General features: G+C 40.3%; 1 protein-coding gene across 1 annotated transcript in view; it reads left to right on the forward strand.

The window, feature by feature from the left end:
- LOC136884962 (HEAT repeat-containing protein 5B) overlaps nt 1–18,009 on the forward strand; it is a 390,022-nt gene that overhangs the window by 285,343 nt on the left and 86,670 nt on the right. Inside the window, exons 18-23 of the mRNA XM_067157308.2 lie at nt 5,270–5,551; nt 6,435–6,624; nt 8,415–8,584; nt 11,186–11,327; nt 13,607–13,786; nt 15,954–16,208. Coding sequence (XP_067013409.1) covers nt 5,270–5,551; nt 6,435–6,624; nt 8,415–8,584; nt 11,186–11,327; nt 13,607–13,786; nt 15,954–16,208 — 1,219 coding nt within the window. The remainder of the gene's footprint in view (nt 1–5,269; nt 5,552–6,434; nt 6,625–8,414; nt 8,585–11,185; nt 11,328–13,606; nt 13,787–15,953; nt 16,209–18,009) is intronic.

Genomic DNA, 18,009 nt, shown 5'->3' on the forward strand with positions numbered 1-18,009 from the left:
GAGAGACAGAAATCCAAACGTCAAAAGCAGCAGCGGCTCATGTACAAGAGCGCAAGTGCATGTAAACACCCAGAATCTGAAACTGTGACCCTTGTTACCCTTTAATTATTTCGTATCTAACTTATTAATTAGAATCCTGATCTCCCGCATTTTAAATTTGGTGGGGTTATATACTTCAAACTTCCAGCATTTCCTAAATGTGTACATTGGTCTTGTGTTCTCACTGTGGCAGGCAGGTTTCACGCATGCATGAGCTGTTGTGACACCTTACCTTAAAGAGCTGTTACTGCAAGGCAAGTGCACACGTCCAGTGTGCTCTTCATCTTACTGGATGGTACTGCCATCTCTACGGATTTTGTGTTAATTCATACTTCTTTGGAGAGCACTAGTCTTTGTTTTAGACTTCAGTAACCCACAATATCACACTCTTTGGTATCGTGCAGTTTTTAAACTGGTGAAGACTGGTTTGAGTTACTGTTATTGTGTAGTATGAAATGAAATGGCCTATGGCTTTTAGTGCCAGGAGTGTCCGAGGACATGTTCGGCTTGCCAGGCGCAGGTCTTTCGATTTGGCACCCTTAGGCAACCTGCGAGTCATGATGAGGATGAAATGATGATGAAGACGACACATACACCCAGCCCCCATGCCAGAGAAATTAACCAATGATGGTTAAAATGCCCGACCCTGCCAGGAATCTAACCCGGGACTCCTGTGACCAAAGGCCAGCAGGCTAACCATTTAGCCACGGAGCCGGACATTATGTAGTATGACATGGTTTATGTACTGGCTTTGAAAAGGTACAGAGTAATCGTGTCTGTCATGTGAGTTTTCATATAGATTTCTTTATTCTGATCAGGCAAGGCAACCATGGACTCTATAGATTCAGTGGAAAAAAAAAAAAGAAATAAATGGCGTATGGCTTTTAGTGCCGGGAGTGTCCGAGGACAAGTTCGGCTCACCAAATGCAGGTCTTTCGATTTGACACCTGTAGGTGACCTGCGTGTCGTGATGAGGATGAAATGATGATAAAGACGACACATGCACCCAGCCCCCGTGCCAGAGATATTAACCAATGATGGTAAAAATTCCCGACCCTGTCGGGAATTGAACCCGGGACCCCTGTGACCAAAGGCCGGCACGCTAACCATTTAGCCGTAGAGCCAGACAATAGATTCATATTTACATACAGCACTGTTAGGCAAGTGACAAGCATTTGACTTAATACATTATTATTACTGGTCTATTTTGTGAACGCCCAATTTTCTGTTTGACGAGGTGCCACTGGTCAAAAGACTGAATAACTCTGCTTCTACATAGCTAGTCCCAACGGGAGGATGGCAACCATCATAGTCATTTTCTAGCTCCAGTTTCCCGGGTGTGGTGTACAAGCCCTCATGATGTATTGTGTTTTCTCAAGTGAAATGTGTAGCCGTACTTTGCTGTTCGTTGTCTGAGAACAGTGAGTTGTTTTATAGAAGTTTCTGAAGTATTAGATAAAAGTGCCAGGTCATCGTCAAATGCAGGCAATCAATATTGACCTCATTGCTCTTATGTTCCAGAGAGTTACCAGATGAATCTCTTGTTTAGCTAACTCCTTTTGCCACTCTTTTCCAGTGCACAGTTAAAGTGTAAAGGGGAGAGACTATCTCCCTGTCTTACCTCTGTCTTGATTTCAAAACTTACAAGTGTGTTCCTCTGAACTTCACTTCTGACCTGGTGTTATTTAAAGTCTGCTGGTTAAGGTTATGGGTCTTCTGGGCCAGTTCTAGTACATGAAGGATTTTCATGAGTAGGCCTTCTTAAAGTTGACAAAGACGATTACATATTTCTTACCAGCCATTTTTGTCTGTCGTAGTACTGTCTTCAGGTTGAGTATCTGTTCAGTACAAGAGTGATACTACTACTACTACTACTACTGCTGCTGCTGCTGCTACTAGTACTAGTACTACTGAGCACGTATTATATAAGTTTCTTGCAGATACACTTTTCTTGGAAACAAACAAGTGTCAAATCAAGCTACGAAGGTAATCCCAAAAATAAGGTCTCTTATTTTTTTATAAATACATAGACCTGTTTATTTCCACAATGGTTTACATCATTTTACAGCTTGAACATTTAGCTATTTTTCTACATAAGCACCATTTCGGTCGATGCATTTTTTTAGACACTGTGACAGTTTTTGTATGCCCATGTCATAAAGGCTCGCCGCCATGCTGCTCAGGAAGTTGTGAACCTCATCTTTCACCTCGTCATCGGTGCTGAACCTCTTTCCAGCCAAATGTTCATTCAATCTAGGGAACAAGTGATAGTCACTGGGTGCCAAGTCGGGACTATAGGCTGGATGGGTGATGATGTTCCACTGAAACTGTTGCAGGAGAGCAACGGTTTGCTGGGCAATGTGTGGGCGAGTGTTGTCATGGAGAATGTTTATGCCCTTGCTCAACATTCCTCTTCTCTGGTTCTGAATTTCCCGTCTTAGTTTTTCCAGGGTTTCACAGTACTTATCAGTGTTAATTGTGGTCCCAGCGGGCATAAAGTCGACCAGTAATACCCCTTTTCGATCCCAAAACACAGTTGTCATGACTTTACCGGCAGACTGTGTTTGCTTGAATTTCCACAGCTTTGGCGAAGAGGAATGCCGCCACTGGCATGATTGTTGCTTGGTCTCGGGTGTAAAGTGGAATGCCAAGGTTTCGTCACCAGTGACAATTGAGTCCAAAAAGTTGTCCTCTTCGGCTGCAAAGCGTTGAAGAAATGCACAGGAAGAATCAACTTGTTACCGCATGTGGTCTTCAGTTAGCATGTGAGGCACCCATCTTGTACACACCTTCCGGTATTTCAACTTTTCCGTTAAAATTCTGTGAGCGGCACTTTGGGAAACCTCAGGAACCAAAGTGCAGAGATCATCCAGGTTGCTCAACCTTCAAGACTGTCTCGATGGTAATTGATGGTCTCCCGCTCCTTTGTTCGTCGTGAATTTCAGTCCAATCGGCTGCAAAATCTCTACTCCACTTAAGAACATTTTTGATATCCATGCACAATTCGCTGTATGTTGCATACATACACCATACACTTCCGTCAATTGGCGATCGATTTCAGTCGGTTCAGTACCTTTCACGTTTAAAAACCGAATAACTGCGCGCACTTCGCACTTGGCAGTAACATCCAACGGGAGCTCTATTCTCAACAGCTGCCAAGTCAAGAATGAGTGCCTCAGTGCGGCATGCGGATGTTTATATGCGAGCGCGGGAAACACTCTTCACAATATTGTGACCAACAGCCACACAAACAGAGTTCTGTATTTATAAAAAAATAGGAAACCTTATTTTTGGGATTACCTTCGTATGTTTAGAAGGATAGGTTGAACCTATTGGTATAACGTTTTGTTGTGTGTATCCACAATATTTGTGTGTACATGTGAGGTGAATTATATTTTAATAATAATTGAAATTAAATCTGATAAAATATTAATTGTGAGGAACGTACAATACTATATGTTTTTAAAAAATTTTTATTTTATATTTTTAATTGTAGACCTCCCCAGAATAAGGATGTAACCAACAAATTTTTGAAAAGTGAGATCAGTGGAACTAGGGTGTATCATCACATCTCTATACTGTGGTAATAATAATAATAATAATAATAATAATAATAATAATAATAATAATAATAATAATAATAATAATAATAATAATAATAATAATCGCATGGCCTCGGCTACAGTGTGCAGACATTTCAGTTTGATGCCATCTGGCTGTCTGCTCATCAATTTCAACGTTCTGTTGTACTCTAGGCCTACTAGATGACAGACCGAGTAAACCAAAACTCTCATGGGCGTCTGTGGCTGAGATTTAATTAATTTTGTCGGATAAACACCAGATGTGTCGCCAGGGATCTTTTACATGCCAACATCATATGACATGGAGCGTCAAATGGACTTTTTCCCGCCCTTCAAAAATCCGACTACTTCTGCCGGGTTTGAACCCGCTATCTTGGGATCCGGAGGCCGACACTCTACCACTGATCCACAGAGGCAGGTTATGCTGTGGTGTCATCTTGTGTCTTACATTTGAACTTCAAGCTGATTTACAGCCAGCAGAGCTTTGTCCTCTGTGGTGTAAGGATGGAACACCAGTCATGATGATGGACAGTGCTTGTACTGGTCAATCGCCAGGTGTAATAGATCATAGACAAAATCACATCTATATTTTGAAATATTTTCATGATATTTTATTGTTATTATTTTTTTATTATACTAATAATAAATATACACAACATATACCACATGATAGGACGTCCTGTTGCTTTATACGGTATTGAATGTCGACAAAGCTACAAAGCGACAATTACACACCATGGAAATGCGTATGCTCCGCTGGTTGATGGGCATCACATTCCTGCATCATGTCAGAAACGACACTGTCCACCAGCAAATGGGCATTCCACTGAGAAGGCACGGGAGAAACGTCTTCAATGGTATGGTCATGACCTGCGTGCTGCACCTGGAACATTTGCCAGTTCACCTGCACCTTCGAAATGAATGGGCGACGACCACGCGGACGTCCAAAGCAGCGCTGGCATGACACAGTGAACGCTGATTTGAAGACTCTGGACTTAAGACCACATGATGCCCAAGACCGTGCAAAATGGCAAGCCAAGATTAGAACAGCAAACCCTGCATGAACAGGAAAATGCTAGGAAGAATTGTTGTTGTTGTTGTTGTTGGTGCATGTACAGGATTTCTCTTCTGTTTTATACAAATGTAAGATATACTTGCAGATTATTTTCTACTGCATCACTTCCTTGTTCATACATTACTTTTAAAACTGTAAGTTATAACAATAAAATATTGCTTTTAGTAGATGAACTCATTTGTACACTTACGTATGCATTTGATTCAAGTACGTACCTTGAAATTAACCCACAAAATAATTTTCCTCTCTCATGAAAAATTACTGATTTGTTGGTTACATCGTTATTCTGGGGAGGTCTTCAATTATATTTGAGCGACTATACTTCTGGATCCTGTTTTTGTGTTGGTCACGATCTTGGGTACATGGAAACTGACATCGTTTCAGTGGTATTTCTATCCAGGGTGATTTTCTGTTTGGTGATTACCATTGCAGTCTATCTATCTATCTATTTATTTATTTGTTTGTTTGTTTACAGCAAAATTAATACAGAGAAATGAAACTCTTCATTCTTAAAATACTAACCCGTTGTTTTAAATTGGGACATTATTATTATTAATGTTGTGAATTTTTTCAGGGTGCTCTCACAAGTCCTAACCCCATCCTACGGTGTGCCGCTGGCGAATCACTGGGACGCATGGCACAGGTGGTGGGAGACTCACGGTTCACAGCCGAACTGGCGCAGATGAGCTTCGACCGCCTAAAGTCGGCCAGAGATGTGGCGTCTCGCACTGGACACTCGCTGGCTCTGGGCTGTCTCCACCGATATGTGGGCAGCATGGGTTCCAGTCAGCATCTCAACACCAGTGTCAGCATTCTGCTTGCCTTAGCTCAAGATGCTACTTCTCCAGTCGTGCAGGTATTGCAGTGTTCTTTTAATTAGCATAATGAATGTATGGTACGTAATATCATCATCATCATCATCATCATCATCTCCTCCTCCTCCTCCTCCTCCTCCTTCCTCTTCTTCAGTTCCATTTCCGGTTCTCTCCTGGGTCAGGTTATGAATTGAAGACCTCCATCATTGTCTCTCTCTCTCTGCTACTCTTCTCTATAATCTCCTCCACTGTAATCATCCATCCACCTCTTTCAAGGCCTTCCTTGAAATCTCTTTCCTGTTGGTTTTTCTGTGAATACTTTCAAGGTTCAATTTAGGTCAAGCTTAAATATGTCCTTATCTCTTTCACAGTCACAGGAACCCAAAATTGGTACATACTAGGTGAAGGGGTGTTGCAGTACACTTATATCCTGATTTGCATACAAGTTAATTTCATGATGAAATTAGTAAAACCGGGCGAGTTGGCCATTCGGTTAGGGGTGCGCAGCTGTGAGCTTGCATCCGTGAGATAGTGGGTTCGAACCGCACTCTCGGCAGCTCTGAAGATGGTTTTCCGCGGTTTCTCATTTTCACACCAGGCAAATGCTGGGGCTGTACCTTAGTGAAGGCCACGGCCACTTCCTTCCCATTCCTGGGCCTTTTCTGTCCCATCGTCGCCATAGGACCTGTCTGTGTCGGTGCGACGTAAAGCAAAAAAAAAAAACAGAAGTAAAGTAAAGAACCAGTCCACAAATGCTCTCATGAAAATTAACTTCAGCATTTGCTCCTGAATTCCCAGTGAAAGGCAAAGGGTGGTAAAGTGGAAACCAAGCAGGCTGGTTAAGATCTCTAACCATTTAGTTGCCAGCATTGGCTTTCATATTTGGAAATTTTCTCATTTCACTTATGTTTTGTTTTGAAACAGGTGTGGTCTCTACATGCCCTCGCATTGATAGCAGATTCAGGAGGACCCATGTTCCGTGGTTATGTGGAACCAACGTTATCACTGGCCTTAAAGCTACTCCTTAATGTTCCACAATCATACGTTGACGTACATCAGTGTATTGGGAAAGTCCTGGCAGCTCTCATCACTACTGTGGGTCCAGAACTGCAAGGTAAGAATATTCAGTTAATATAAACAGTCATATTACCGGTACTTGATATATTATATTGAAAAGGTCTTGTCAATTTATTTCTTATAATTGCATTTCAATACGAAATAAAAATGAAATTCATAGCTTATAAATATAAACAGTGTCACAACATTTGATAGTATGTAAGTGTACTTCCATTTTAAGCCCTGATCCATGTTGTTGTGACGTTAAAATCGTGGTGGACTTCTTGCGTAGTCTGATGCCTACCCTCCCTTCTTCATCCAGGCTTGGGACTGCCATTAAGATGTCTGTGGTATATCTTCTAGTTACAAGTAACAAACTTTAACAGCTTCATTTTTGTTATAAACCCGTATTGACTTTAAAATCAAGTAGCGAATATTTAAGAATAAATTTAAATGAAACTTCGACTTGTGTCACATTACCTTGTTGCATTGAAGTAACTATTTAGATTCAGTCTTCTGCTGAAAGCATGTGCTGTAGCATTGTCGTAATATAAACAAAACTGAATAGCAGTATTCAGAACGTCAGTCTCTGATCTAACCCTCGTGACTATTCGGTATGTCTACTTACTAGTGAACAAATGAGAGCTTAAGTATGTAACCTAATGCTTTTTTTTACAAGTTGATTTACATCGTACCGACACAGATAGGTCTTATGGCGACGATGGGATTGAAAAAGCCTAGGAGTTGGAAGGAAGCGGCCGTGGCCTTAATTAAGGTACAGCCCCAGCATTTGCCTGGTGTGAAAATGTAAAACCACGGAAAACCATCTTCAGGGCTGCCGACAGTGGGATTTGACTCCACTATCTCCGGATGCAAGCTCACAGCCGCGCGCCTCTAACCACACGGCCAACTCGCCCGGTACAAAAAAACCTTTATGTAAGGAAGTTTGTCAGAGGCTCCTGCATCACTACAAGGAGGAAGGACAGGATTTCTTGTGTCGTGTTGTGACTTTCGATGAAACTTGAGTGCATCATTACACCCCAGAGTTAAAGTAAGCAAGCAAGGAAGGAAGGAAGGAAGGAAGGAAGGAGTGGCAGTGAAGAGACGAAGCAGTTCCGGTTAAGGCCAAAACATGCCCATCTGCTGGAAAGGTGCTTGCAACCATTTTCTGGGACTCCGCAGGCACTTTGCTGGTAGATTTTCATCACAACCAAAGGAAAATTAAAGCAGCTTATTACTGTCGCCTTTTGGATGAAGCAAAAGCTGCTTATTGCAACAAGCAACGCCGGCAACCGATCCGAAACGTCATTCTTCTCCTTGACAATGCAAGGCCGCATACTGCCACTTTAATGCGGGAGAAACTAGAGGAAATTCATTGGACGCCTCTGGAACACCCTCCGTGCAGTCCAGTTTTATTGCCCTGTGACTACATTTGTTTGGATAACTCAAACAAGACCTAGGAGGACAGCGGTTTGATGATGCAAGTGTAGAAGAGTTTGTACGCAGCTCGCTCCGCACATGTCCCTCAAAAACTCCATCAAAAACTTACCAGCCCAACGGAGATAATGTGTATCAAAGGCAGGACACTATGTAGAATGATCTCTATATGTATATTTTTTTGGTTGATGCAATAATTTTTTTAAAATTACATTTGATCCACCCTCATAATATATAGGCCACTTTATCACAGCTCATTCAAGCATCAGAGGTTCAAAAAATCAAAATGTTAAATTTTGAGCTTGTCTTTAGAATTGCTTTGAAATAAAAGTTTTAAAGGTATTGTGTTTCTAAAAATTTTTCACATCATTTGCAATTAGCTGTACATACTGTTGTCTTACATGTCCTCAGGTAACACAACCTCTATCTGCATGGCCCGATCTTCCTTCCTGTGTGCGTGTGCCATAATGCAGGATCATCAGGACCCTCTGGTGCAGGCTGAGGCTACAGCTTGTCTGCAGCAACTTCATCTGTTTGCACCTCGTCACGTTAATTTGTCTTCCTTGGTGCCAACATTATGCGTAAGTACCCTGGTCTCTTCAATTAGCTGCATCAGGAAGGTGGTCACCTACACTCATTGAAGGACTGTTTTTGACAAATCTTTAATCTTGATGTGGAAGTGTGGGATAAGAAAAACGCCAGATGAAGGCAGGAATAGGGAAGAGACAAAAAAGATAAAGACAGACACAGGTAGTAAAAAGATTGGGTATACAAGACGAACACAGAAGGAAAAAGGAACCCAACACGTCAATAAAAGTAATGCAAAGGGACAAATATATTAATAAGCTCGTTTTCTTCCAAATTTTTATTTTTGATTTTAACATGATATGTTTTTTGGCTGGAGGTCTATCTGGAATTACCATTGTCAATTTAGTGTGGGCAGAAAACCGACACCGTTGTAGCCTGGCAACCAGTGTTCATCATCTGTCTATACTATGTCTTCATCGTCTTCTTCCTCATGTTAGTCGTCTTCTTCCCCGTGTTATTACGGTATGCCAGAACTCTGCCTTCTATATATACAGCAGGTACAAATGGCGCCATGTTTCAAACAAGTTTCTACCGTCTTTGACTGGCATTTCAACTAACTGACAGCAAAGTTCCTTACACATGGTAATGTCACCGAAGGCAGTAGAATATTTTCATGATACATATCTTGCAAAGAGAAATGAGTGTCAGATGAGGGACACAGCTGGAACAGGTGGATAATTTCAATTATTTAGGATGTGTGTTCCCCCAGGATGGTAATATAGTGAGATTGAATTAACACTATTCTGTAAGAAGGAAGTCAGCTCCCAGACGAAACTGTGTTGACGTCGGTGTGTTTTCAGATCAACTTTGCTTTACAAGAGTGAAAGCTGGGTGGACTCAGGATATCTTATTCATAGAAGTAACACACATGAAAGTAGCACAAATGATTGCTGGTACAAACAGGTGGGGAAAAATGGCAGGAGGGTACTGCATTGGAATGGCTACAATTCAAGGTTGCACTTATCGGGGCTAACTCTGATACGGTCCAGAACATGGACATGTGCTATAGCCAATAACTGGGATACGGGCGCGTGAATTTGTTAAGTGGTGGAGTCATGTGAGGCAAATGGATGAAGATAAGTTACCTAAGAGAATAATGGACTCTCATTGTGGAGGGTAAGAGAAGTAGAGGAAGACCAAGATGGCGATGCTTAGATTCAGTTTTAACGATTCAGAGCTAAGAGGTATAGAACTAAATGAGGCCACAGAACTAGTTACAAATAGAGGATTGTGGTGGCGGTTAGTAAATTTAGAGAGGCTGAAAGGCCTAATAGTTTATAGTGAAGATGTATGCAAATTGATAGCGGCAATTAGGGGGGGGTGGGGTGAGGGGGGGCAGTTGCCTCCCACTTTTCGGAGAACATATTACATATTTATTCGCATTTTTGCCGGCTGAAACTAGGAATTATAGGAATTATTTGAAAAGGCAATTTGTACAAGCTCTGTTATCTTATCAGCTAATTCTTTCCTTTATTTTCTTTAATCATTAAAATAATTATTAATGGACGTACGCACAAAATATCGTTCGTCCCGGCTAACCGATTTGTATAGTGCCACAGCAGTAGTGGAGACTTAGCATGTGCTGTAAGGGTAGCAGGAGAGAGAGAGAGAGAGAGAGAGAGAGAGAGAGAGAGAGAGAGAGAGTGTGTGTGTGTGTTTTTTTATTTATTTATGGGTTTTTTTTGCCGACGTCATGGACACTGAGGAATGATTCACTCGCTTGCCGTGCGCATTCGTCAATCTGGCATTCTCTTCAGTGTCGGTTTCTTAGTGTGTAGTCAAATACTAAATGATTTTAATTGTATAATCACGCCGTACTTCTATTTAATTGTAATAAATGTGTAATATTATTCCTTTTGTGAAAATTTTATTGTACCGGTGTAGTATTGGATCAAAATCTATTTGAAAAACTATTATTACCGCACTTAAATTGGTGAATGCTCAACCTTTTCCTCTCTGTCGAAATTCGCTCAGAGAGCATTAAAAGACTTACCATTTTGTAGCTTGTTTCTTCAGTTTTGATGTATAGAACTCCACTCCTACCCCCGTCCGCTATATCCCACAAACCCCGGTACTGGTTTTTGTCTGTATATTTTTTGCCCCGCACTTTTAATCCCCAATCGCTGCTACTGCATGTATGTATCTCTCTATTTTGCGAATATTTATGGCCATAAAATCGTGTGCTAAATCTGCGACCATTTTGTTGGACGTAGATCTTGATAGGTGGGGCTATCTTGTTACACCGCATAGAATAGTTATGTGCTGGATCAGCTGCCATGTTGTTGGACGTAGTTCATTATGCTATGTATTTCTTTTGATTTATCGGACCTCTTTATTTTCCCTGTGGGTGGAGTCCTCTGCATGTTGTAAGAGGCTAATAAGAGAGGAACAATCAAAGAATCTTTACATACTCTCTCCATATATTTTTTCTGTATAGAGGAGAACTTTACGTATATCTTCTTATTCACTCTTTGCTTTTGTTATCACCATTGTTTAATAATTTTAATTCTCATTTCCCATTGCTCAACATACTCTCTTATTGTATCGAGCTGTTCTTGAATCTTCCTCTGTCATTGTTATATTTAATATTTCAGAGGACTCTATCCAGCAACCACCTGCTGTTGCGTAAGGCTGCCATCTCCTGTCTCCGTCAGCTGGCTCAGCGAGAAGCCAAGGAGGTGTGTGAACATGCCATGACTCTGGCTAGCGAGAGCAGGGAGTCCAACATAGTGGAAGGTAATTAATTGTTCAAGATTGCTTTCTGTAATAGTTGAGCATATGCACTGAGAAGTGAAGTAGGACTTTACTTAACGATCGCACATTAATCCAGATTTTGTATTTATCTACAGTAGATGGAGAATTGTACTACATACTAGCAGTTTTTATTTATTCCTCTTCTGTTGATCATTTCATAGTTATTGAGGATTGCGATCATTCTTGTTATTTTTGTGTGAGAGTTTTCCACGTTGTTCTTTGTTATTTATATAGCCAAAATTGGCCTTACAACAGAAGACACTACAGATAAGAAAAAATTAAACAAAAAACCTAGGACGCAAACAGTTGCTTCAACTCACTAGAAATAAACTCACAACACAAATATTTTCTTCGCCAGAAAGGGCACAGAGGTTGGAACATATGGAAAAGTTACTGGGGTGTTTAAACCCTTCTGTGGAAGGGCAGAAGAAAATCTATTTTGTTATATCAGCATGTTTTAAATCTGGTGTTTGCTCAACAAAATGAATTAAAAACCGGTCATAGATTGCAAGCAGAGTTCTGATTTTCCTGTCATCTAGTAGAATAAAACAATGTCATAACTGACATTCAGGCAGCCTAAATGGGAGTCAAACCAAAACATGGTAGCTGAGTTAATGTGTTTTTTAAACATATAATTTTGCCCTCTTAGTACCACGATTAACAATTGCCATCGTTTCTGGATTTCCAGTACCCCTCCATCTTGATGGAGAATTTAGTTTCTGGACCACTTTACACCAGGTCGTCTAATTGCTCTTTCCAGGAGATCCTTTAACCCATGTACCCAGGTCCTGAACTTCTTTCGTGGACTAGCGTCTCAGAGACACCAGCCAGATCTCCTTCACTGCAGTTTCCCATGGAGTGGTACATTTCCAGGTCATGAGAAGATGAAGAAATCTTTGAGATATTCTGCTGTTGCTTTTTTTCTTTTTACAATTTGCTTTATGTCGTACTGACACAGATAGGTCATGTTAAGAATGACACCGTTCACCAGGAAATGGGTATTGCACCCATCACTGAGAAAGGATGAGAAAAATTCCTCCATTGGTTTGACTACGTGGAACTTTGTTTCAGAAATAATTTCCACTTTTCAGTACTTATTTATTTTCCTATATCACATAAAACTAATACATAGCTTAAGTGTCTTTTGTAGTACATGTTTCATCCATTTTGAAAAACATTTTTACAGTGTTGTAACATGTTTTTAATGCCCGTGTCATTTTTTGAATGTATTTTTAACTGAGGATGTCTCGTCTAATAGACAAAGCATGTACTGAAAAATACATACATGCTATGTATGAATTCTATGTGATATAGGAAAATAAATAAGTATTGAAAGGTGGAAACCATCTCTGAATCAAATTTGAATTACTGTAGAGTCGGTATGTCCCATTACAATAAAATTTATAAATTATGTTGCCCATATGCTGTGTGCTCCACATGGAAGAGTTGCTAATCTTGCTCACCACTTTGAAACTGTTGGACACCGCCTGTCTGGACATCCAAAACAGTGTTGGCATGACGCAGAAAATGCTGACATGGTGACTGCCAAGTTAAGGCCAAATGTTGACCAGGATCATGCGAAATGGTGTGCTTTGATCAAGGAAAAGAAAAAGAAGATGATGATGATTGGGATCCTCTCTGTTTCACCGTGGTTAGTGATGGCCTAACATTCAGCAGCAAATAAGGGTTCAGGACATACCACTGTGTTGTAATGGCAGTATTTGACTTGCCACAAGATTGTACATTATCTCTTTCCCTGGTATTTTTATTCCAGTCAAAGTTTCGTACACTCTGGTAGAATGCATTGCCCTGTTGCACCCTCTTGCTAATCCCCATGTCCAGCTATGTATTCTGCATTAATTCATTCCTTAGGTATTTGATGAAACTGTCCACAATTTCAAGCCTTTGACCACCAATTTTCACATTGCCTTTCCCTTGTCTTTCTCCTCTTGATATCACTGTGGTCTTGCTATTCTTTGCGCTGATTTTTCATACCAAACTTTTCAGTTTTCTTGTTCGATGCATCAAGCTGTTCTTCTACATTTTTGCTGTTTGACCAATCGACACACATTTTAAAAATGTAATTATGATACAAAAAATAGAAATAATCGCTTATAAATACACCTCAAATGACTCCAAATGTGTGTGTCTATTTCTCGTTTGCAAATAAAGATAGGTTTCTAAAAAGTGCCAGATTTCTTGGGCACACTTCATGTCAAGTTGCAACAAGAAATTACTGATAACTCATATTACATGTGCAGGTCTTGTGATCACGGAGAGTGGCTTGCCGGGCGTCCTGTTCTCCATGCTGGACACGGAGACAGATGGACGGCTCATCAAGGATATCCATGATACTCTCACCAGTATGCTGCAGATGATGGCTGCTGATAATCTGTCCCAGTGGCTCTCCCTGTGCAAGGATGTTCTCACCGTAGCTACAGGTAAATGAAACAACTGGTTCTTCTAAACTATATTTGTATACTGATTCAAAGAGCAATGTTATAGTTCAGAGTTTTGTTCACAAGAAATAATGTATCATCATCATCATCATTTTATGGAAGGTGTTTGGCAAGAAAACATCACGCTTGCCAGACGTGTTGGTGAGTTGTGATTCAGCCGCCCCCAACATGGGGAACAGACGCTGTCAGGATGCCGCTACTAACAGGTGGAGCCGTCGTGCCCTTTGTGTGTTGTACAACACATATCTCGACAAGACTACAACAGGCTGACCTCTAGGATTGTCCACTGGAGACCATGGGAACACAAGAGAGGCATTGGAAGACTCCAGAAGAGATGGCTCGATGACATAAAGCTGGTGGCTGGAACACACTGGTTCCAAGTGGTGTTAAAAATTAAATAATTGAAAAGGAGGTTCAACCTATTCAATACTTAAAAGAAGGAAATGCAGTAATCACATTCCTATTTAAATGGGACCGGTTTCGACCTTAGTCCAGGTCATCATCAGCCGTAAAAAGATGTACAATGTTTATGAATATTGGAGGTCAGTTTCACACTTTGATAGGCACAAAGACACGACACCACATTCTGTATGCACAAAGTCACAACACTATCAACTAATATATGAAGTTCAAAAATAACTAGAAGTCGTAGACGAATAGATTTGTAGTAGAAAGCCGCCAGCTCCTGGTGATCAGCGCAGCACATTCAAGGTCATGCGCTGCGGTCAAACGCCAAAGTAGAGTGGAGAATGTTTTTAAGGTATAGAATTTGTCACTGTTGCGGGAAGTTAAGTACGTATATAAAAATATACGACGCAAATCAGAATAATTGAGTGAGTACTTGTACTCCTGCTAAGTTCTGAAGACAATGGAATCATATGGAAGAGGAAGAGGATTGAAATAGGATAGAAAAGAAGAAGAAAGTATTATTATTATTATTATTATTATTATTATTATTATTATTATTATTATTATTATTATTATTATTATTATTATTATTATTATTATTATTTTCGAATGGGTCTACTATGGACCACGTTAAGCATCATTCATTTACGGTTCTTCCTCTTTCGATCGGCCCAGTACTTCTTCATCCTTTCGAAGTGGGCTTCTTTACATTCTCGTGACCAGTTGTTGCCGGTCCGTTTTTTGCTACTTTGATCTTGGAATCCCTTAATTTTGTAGATGATTTTTCTGTATTCCTGTCTGTTGTATACTACCTGCTGTGATATATTATTTTCTTCCATATCCTCCTTGACCCCTTTAAGCCAGCTAGTTTATGTCTTCCTGTTCTCCATGTATTCCAGAATTCGCTGATGATGATGATGATGATGATGATGATGATGATGATCATCATCATCATCAATTAGTGAGCGTGTTTGAACTTGTTATCTTGGTCTGATGGCTTTCCCTTCTTATTTATTATTCTCCTTCGTGTATTTGTTGTGGTGATTTCTTCATAAAGGTTGAAAATCATGCCTCTTTCTTTTGGTTAATCTGATCTCGTCACCACTTCGTACGATGGATGTTGCACAAATATACTTACTGTCTGATTGTTGAAAGGTTGTTGAACAAATAGAACAAACAAGGTACCACTACACTGCTCACTGCATAAAAACTAAATTATATTAAAATTTCTGAAAATTCTAAATAAGCTAGTTCAAATGATTCATCCTGTATCTAGGCTGTACTGTGTCTCCAAACCTATGTTTGAGGCCTGAATTTGCCGTTCCGGTGATATGGCTGCCATCTCCTTTCATTGTCCGACTCTGAGTAAGTTACAAGACACAGTGCGCTAACGCTAGTGGCAGGTCACGTGCGTACATCCAGTGTAACCTAGTGGGCATCAGAGAACTAGTCCACCACGCAACTTAGATAAACAGTTAAACGCACGTTGTTGGATAACAACAGCATTAAATATTATTATCAGTCCTATGTAATTAATGCATAATTAAAATCCAGGATAAGAATGTCTAGGGAATAGGTACAGAACTAAATTACACAAATTTCCAAATCCTCCCAAAGGGAGTAGTTACCAAATAAATAAGTTACCTTAATAATGGTTCATGTGTATGAATGATTGTCAAAGTCAATACGAAGTATGAGTAAAGAATCACAGAAGTAATTAAGAAGCAATTTTCTTTCACAGAGTCAAGTGTAGGTGGCTCCGAGGAGACAGTGGGGATAACGGGAGAAGACGGAGAAGAACCAGAGCCAGATGATGACCAGGCAGAGTTCCATGCTGATGAAGACCAGTCCACTCACCCTGCTGTTCAGCCACGGTGGCCCACGAGAGTGTTCGCTGCTGAGTGTGTGCGGAGGATCATTGTAGCCTGTGAGGCCAACAAGGCAGCCCACTTCGACCTAGCTCTTGCCAAGGAGATGCAACTTACCAAGAGCAGAGGTATCACCTTCTTCTTCTTCTTCTTCTTCTTCTTCTTCTTCTTCTTCTTCTTCTTCTTCTTCTTCTTCTTCTTCTTCTTCTTCTTCTTCTTCTTCTTCTCAAGTCAGGTGTATGTATAAAATAAGCCTGTTCCGGTTTGTCCTGTCTGTCCACTGCTGATAATTGAATATACAGTGGTTGATCATATTATTAGGGCCACTAGGTAAGAATTGAAGAATTTATGTTTGGATCATTATTCCCTTGTAAGTGTTTACTTATTGCTTATTTTTATGGTTGGATATTCTTAATTACACATTTCCATAGTTAAATTCAACAATCAGCCCTACATTAAGAAGCCTAATCATGAAAACTCTGGTCAAGAATTGAGAAAGGCGCCAATTGTGTTACAGTTCCCTGCTGACTGTTGTTGGAGTAACACACGTGATTTATTGTAGATTTGTTTCCTTGCATCTCTTGTGCGAATATTGCTCTCTAGGTGATACAGTGAAGTGACAAGATTAGAATACAGTTAATTATAGTTCAGTATATACTTACAAATACAGGTATTTAGAAAACAAACATGGGGAAAGCTAAAGACCTTTCTCCCAGTAAAATTTCAGAAATAAAAACACTTTGAAAGAATACGGATTATTCTCATAGAAAAATAGCGTCTAACACTTCTGTTTCAAAGTCAACAGTGGACAGAATTAAGAAAAAAATTGACCAAGGCACGAATTTGTCACCTGAACGGTGGGTAAATGAGGCCGCAAAAGAATCACTTCTCAACGAGCAGAGTGCCTGTTAAGAAATATCGTCATTAAACACAGAAAAGTTTCAATGAAAGTAATTTCAACAAAGATTCGACAAGCGGGGATCAACGTATCTTCAAGGACAGCTCGGAGGAGGATCAACGAGGTGGGTTTCGCTTGTCATCGTCCAGCAAAGAAACCATCACTGACACCAACCATGATGAAGAAGCGACTATTATGGGCAAAACAACATCGAAATTGGACTGCTGTTGAATGGAAAAGGGTAAGCTGTTTACAAACATTATAATTTGTTTACTTCCTCCCTGCTATGCTCAACCGCACTTGGCGTAAACAGGTTTTAATACAAAACTACAGTTTTTTCCAGGTTTGCTTCTCGGATGAGTCATCAGTACATATCCTTGATGACAGATCTGTATTTGTGAGGAGGCGCAAGGGTGAGAAATACAATAGTGACTGCATTGTCAAGACCGTTAAGCACCCGTTAAGTGTCGTGGTGTGGTCCGTCATCAGTAGTAATGGAACCGGCCGCCTGTATATTGTCGAAGAAACCATGGACCAACACCAGTACATTAAGGTTCTGGAGAAACGGCTACTTCCACAAGTTCGTGAATGGTTCCCAGATGGCAAATTTGTGTTTATGCATGACTCTGCACCTTGTCACAAGGCTAAAACTGTGACAAAATTCCTTCTGGACAACAAAGTGAAGGTTCTGGACTGGCCTGGCAATTCTCCTGACCTCAACCCAATCGAGAACCTTTGGGGACTAATGAAGATGAAAATTTGTGCTCATAATGTCACGAATAAGATCCAACTGATTGAAAGACTAATCAGTGTGTGGCATCATCATGGTGAAATTAAAAAACGCTGCCTCAGATGCATTTGTAGTATGCCAGATAGAGTCGAAGCGGTAATTGCTGCGAAGGGAGGTGTTACAAAATATTAGATTTTCCTAGTTTCCTTAGTTTTTCATGATTTTCATAAATATTTCAAATGTAAAATTGTGTAATATGTTTGTCAAAAGTCAATTTTAGATTAATTAAATGTATATAAGT

Source organism: Anabrus simplex, chromosome 13, assembly GCF_040414725.1.
Source record: "Anabrus simplex isolate iqAnaSimp1 chromosome 13, ASM4041472v1, whole genome shotgun sequence".
NCBI lineage: Eukaryota > Metazoa > Arthropoda > Insecta > Orthoptera > Tettigoniidae > Anabrus > Anabrus simplex.